At 59.1% G+C, this 3,471-nt stretch overlaps 1 protein-coding gene across 1 annotated transcript; it reads right to left on the reverse strand.

Annotated features, from left to right (window-relative positions):
- Nucleotides 1-504: 504 nt before the first annotated feature.
- Nucleotides 505-779, reverse strand: SPRG_16969 (hypothetical protein; the record flags this gene model as incomplete). Its single annotated transcript, XM_012356432.1, has 2 exons — nt 505-582; nt 639-779. The coding sequence occupies 2 exons, from the start codon at nt 777-779 to the stop codon at nt 505-507; spliced, it is 219 nt and encodes a 72-aa protein (XP_012211822.1).
- Between the last annotated feature and the right edge of the window lie 2,692 nt (nt 780-3,471).

Consider the following 3,471-nt stretch of genomic DNA (forward strand, 5'->3'; position numbering starts at 1 on the left):
CGCGTGGTGTCCATGCAGCAGCTTGGCGTGTCACGCGAGGAGCCGCCACAACGACGCGACGTCATCGCTTCGGATGAGGCGAGCCCCGAGAGAGATAAGAGACGGAGTCTGAGGCGAACGACCTTACTTGGCCCAGGCGTGCGCTCCGAAGCCATCGCTTGTTTGCTGACAGGCTTGGCGGCCGCTGGTCTGCACCGTCTCAAAACACGTCGCAGCGCATCATCGCGGGCCGAGCTGAAGATGTGGCGTAGAGACAGCTTATCCTTCCGTGCACGAGGGCTGTGCAATGTCTTATCTTCCCCTGCCAACACCGCACGACCACAGACAGTACGCTCCTGCCCCTGTCTTGGTACTCTGCCCGCGGGGCGCCTAGACTACCGCCATCCAAGTCGGCTGCAGCGCGCTTTAGACGTCGCTGCAGATCGACGCATCATCGCAAGTACCTCTGCCTGGTAGCCAGGCGACGTGAAGCACGGCAGGCTCGTTCCTTGGCGGATCGCGCCATCACACGAGAGCGATGCTGTGTCGGTGTAGGGAGAGAAAGAAAAGAATGGCCAAGTGGCATTGCTGCTTGCGGTGGCTCTGGGCGTCGACGATGAAGAGCCTGCGTAGCCCCGCTCGTATAGAAAGCGGAGCACGTCGAGGGCGTCGATGGCATCGCAGCCTTGGTGCGCGAGGTCCTGGACGAGCACGCGGCTGCCGCACTCGGTAGCGGTGGCCATGAGCCGCGGCTCCAAGCGCGCATCGGCGACGCTGCACACAAAGGCGATCGCGTCCATACCGTCTTGCCCACGCATATCGCCGGTGTCCAGAACACCCAACAAGGGAGCAAGCAGCCGCGATCATGCACGTGGCGCAAGATGAACGCGTCGCCGTAGAGGAATGCGCATTAACGTTAGTAGAGAAGCGGGCGGGCCTGCGTATGCCAGAGCGCATGGCGGTGCTCGAGGAATAGCCACCGAGCCATGTTGGCAGGATCGCCAGCACGTGCTCATGGAGGCGGTTGGGCGCGTAGTAGATGATGCCATGGGCGCCTGCATGCGCTCGAGCGTCAACAATGGACAGACCAGGTCCGGGACCCGCAGTCCTCGTCGTCGCTAACAAAAAAGACTTGAACGCTCCACGGAACACGGTATGAGCAATGCCGTATTTCTTCTTATGTGTGATACCGACGTGGGGTCCGAGATGTACGATCTAGTCGAGCTACAGCTGCACCTTGTAGACGTTGGGGCCTTGCTTGAGCACGTAGCACTCGTTGCGCAAGATATCGATAAAGTCCCGAAAGTCGTCCACCTGCAGCGCCATGCTGTTGGCGACTTCCAGAAGCTCGTCCATGCTAAACTTGGTCGAGTTGCGCGTGATGGCTGCCTTCTTGAGCCGCGCCATGTACGCCTTGACCTACGTTCATAGATCGATACGTTGATACGTTGATAGATCCTTTACCTTTTTTGAAAGGCTGAGGCCACCCGACCGGCCAAAGTCCAAGTCGCCGTCCTCGGTCGTGTACGTATCGAGCAAGCATTCTTGCATGATCTCGACCACGTCGTAGGCGTGCTGCACCTCGACGACCTCTTTGAGCTCGATCTTGGCGCGCGCCTGCGCCAGCCGGATGAGCGACTCGAGCTGCCGCATCGTGATCGGAATGCCGTCGGCCGATGTCTCGGCGTCGGCGCGCATTTTCAAATATTTTTCTTGTAAAAAGGTCTTGGCTTCCGGCGACAGTTTCGGGTGGATGTATTTGCGCGCGTAGGCGATGTAGCGCCGGATGAGGTAAATCGAGATCGGCGCTTCTTGGAGCTCGGCCCAGTTGGCCATGAGCCGCTGCTTGAGCGATCCGTCGTCCGCATCCCCAATGTCGGCGGGCGGTCCTTGGCTAGCGCGCGACTGGGACCTACCCTCCATACATGAGTGCCGCCATGGACGGAGCTGAAGTACGTACCATCTCTTCTGCGACCCAACACCCATTTCGATGCGCTGCCGCTTCTGCTTGGACGTCAAGTGGTTGTACATGACGTGTTCCGAGAGCATGTGGTCCCGGTTCGAGTCCGGCCGGTCGAGGAGCACGAAGATCAAGTCGAAGCGTGAGAGCTACGTCCGTCGATAATGATTTGAACATTGAAAGACGACATGTCTACCAACGCCGCCTTCATTTTGAGGTTTTCCGAGACGCTCCGGCTTCGGTTGTAGTGCCCGCCAGAGGGGTTGGCGGCTGCAATTACCGACGTCCGTGCGTTCAAGTTGCATACGATTCCTAGCTCGATGGTCACACGCATCTTTGATGGAACTGCATCGCCGTACCCGCCTTGGCAATGCTAATGCTCTGCTGCTCCATCGCCTCCAGCAGCGCTTGGTAGTCGATGCCCATCTTGTCAAACTCGTCAATGCAACACACACCCTACTCGTTTCCGGCGCTTGACACATTGATACAACCGTTCTCGAGTCTACCTGGTCGGCGAGAACGAGCGCGCCGGCTTCGAGAGCGTAGTCGCCGGACGAGTCCTTGACCATCGTGACCGTGAGCCCCGTCGTCGTCGTCGTGTTGCCGCCGACGTAAATGCCGCGCGGTGTTACCATCGAGACGGCCCGTAACATCTAAAATGTTCTTATATGGTCCGTTGCTGTCGAGACGTAGATGACGGAGGGACCTGGCTCTTCCCGAGACCCGGGTCACCGACCATGAGCACGTGCGAGTCGCTGCGGGTGAAGCCCGCATCCTCCTTGCGCTGGGCGCCGCCAAAGAGAGCGAGCAAAAGCCCCGCCTACCGGCTACGCTCGCATCTCGATCGTTGCAGCACGAATCTTTCTACCTTGACGAGCTCGTTGCGGAAGATGCCAGGACAAAACGAGTGAATGAGCCGGTCAAACACGCGGTCCATGTGAGCGATCTTGTAGATGCCATCGAGGTCCTATACATAACGTCACGACGAGCCGTGACGACGTCGCGTCCTTGCCTCGGCGGTGAACTCGACGTTTTCTTGGGTCGATGACGCCTACGCGACGCCGATAAGCTCGCTTTTGTGACAGCATATTGAAGACGACCTCGGACTGCGTGATGCTCGTCACTGAATTCGCGACGAGGTAGAGCACATAGAGGCTGCTGGCCTGGGCTTGCTTGCCATACTTGCCGCCATGGAGCTCCGAGTTCATGGCCTTGACCGCGCCACAGACCGTGACGACACTGCCAGGCACACACGAGTCAACGAGGTCTTCCAAGAGCTCGACTTCGACCATGCGCGGAATGCGTCCCGCGGCCGCGTCGCAGTTGTCGACCTCTTGTAGCCTAGTCGCGATCGCCATAAGAACGTAGAATGTCGTTTGTATCAACTTGATCTTTTGAAAGTCGACCGTGCGCGCCGAGCTGCGGTGCGGCACGAGAGCGGCCTTGCTTCTGCAGCTGGCACAGCTCGGCGGCGGGTCAAAGTTGCCGTCGGGAAAGTACCGGGGCGTGACGCCTTCGCATTTCTCGCAGAG

This window comes from Saprolegnia parasitica, assembly GCF_000151545.1.
Source record: "Saprolegnia parasitica CBS 223.65 unplaced genomic scaffold supercont2.465, whole genome shotgun sequence".
NCBI classification, from domain to species: Eukaryota; Oomycota; class Saprolegniomycetes; order Saprolegniales; family Saprolegniaceae; genus Saprolegnia; species Saprolegnia parasitica.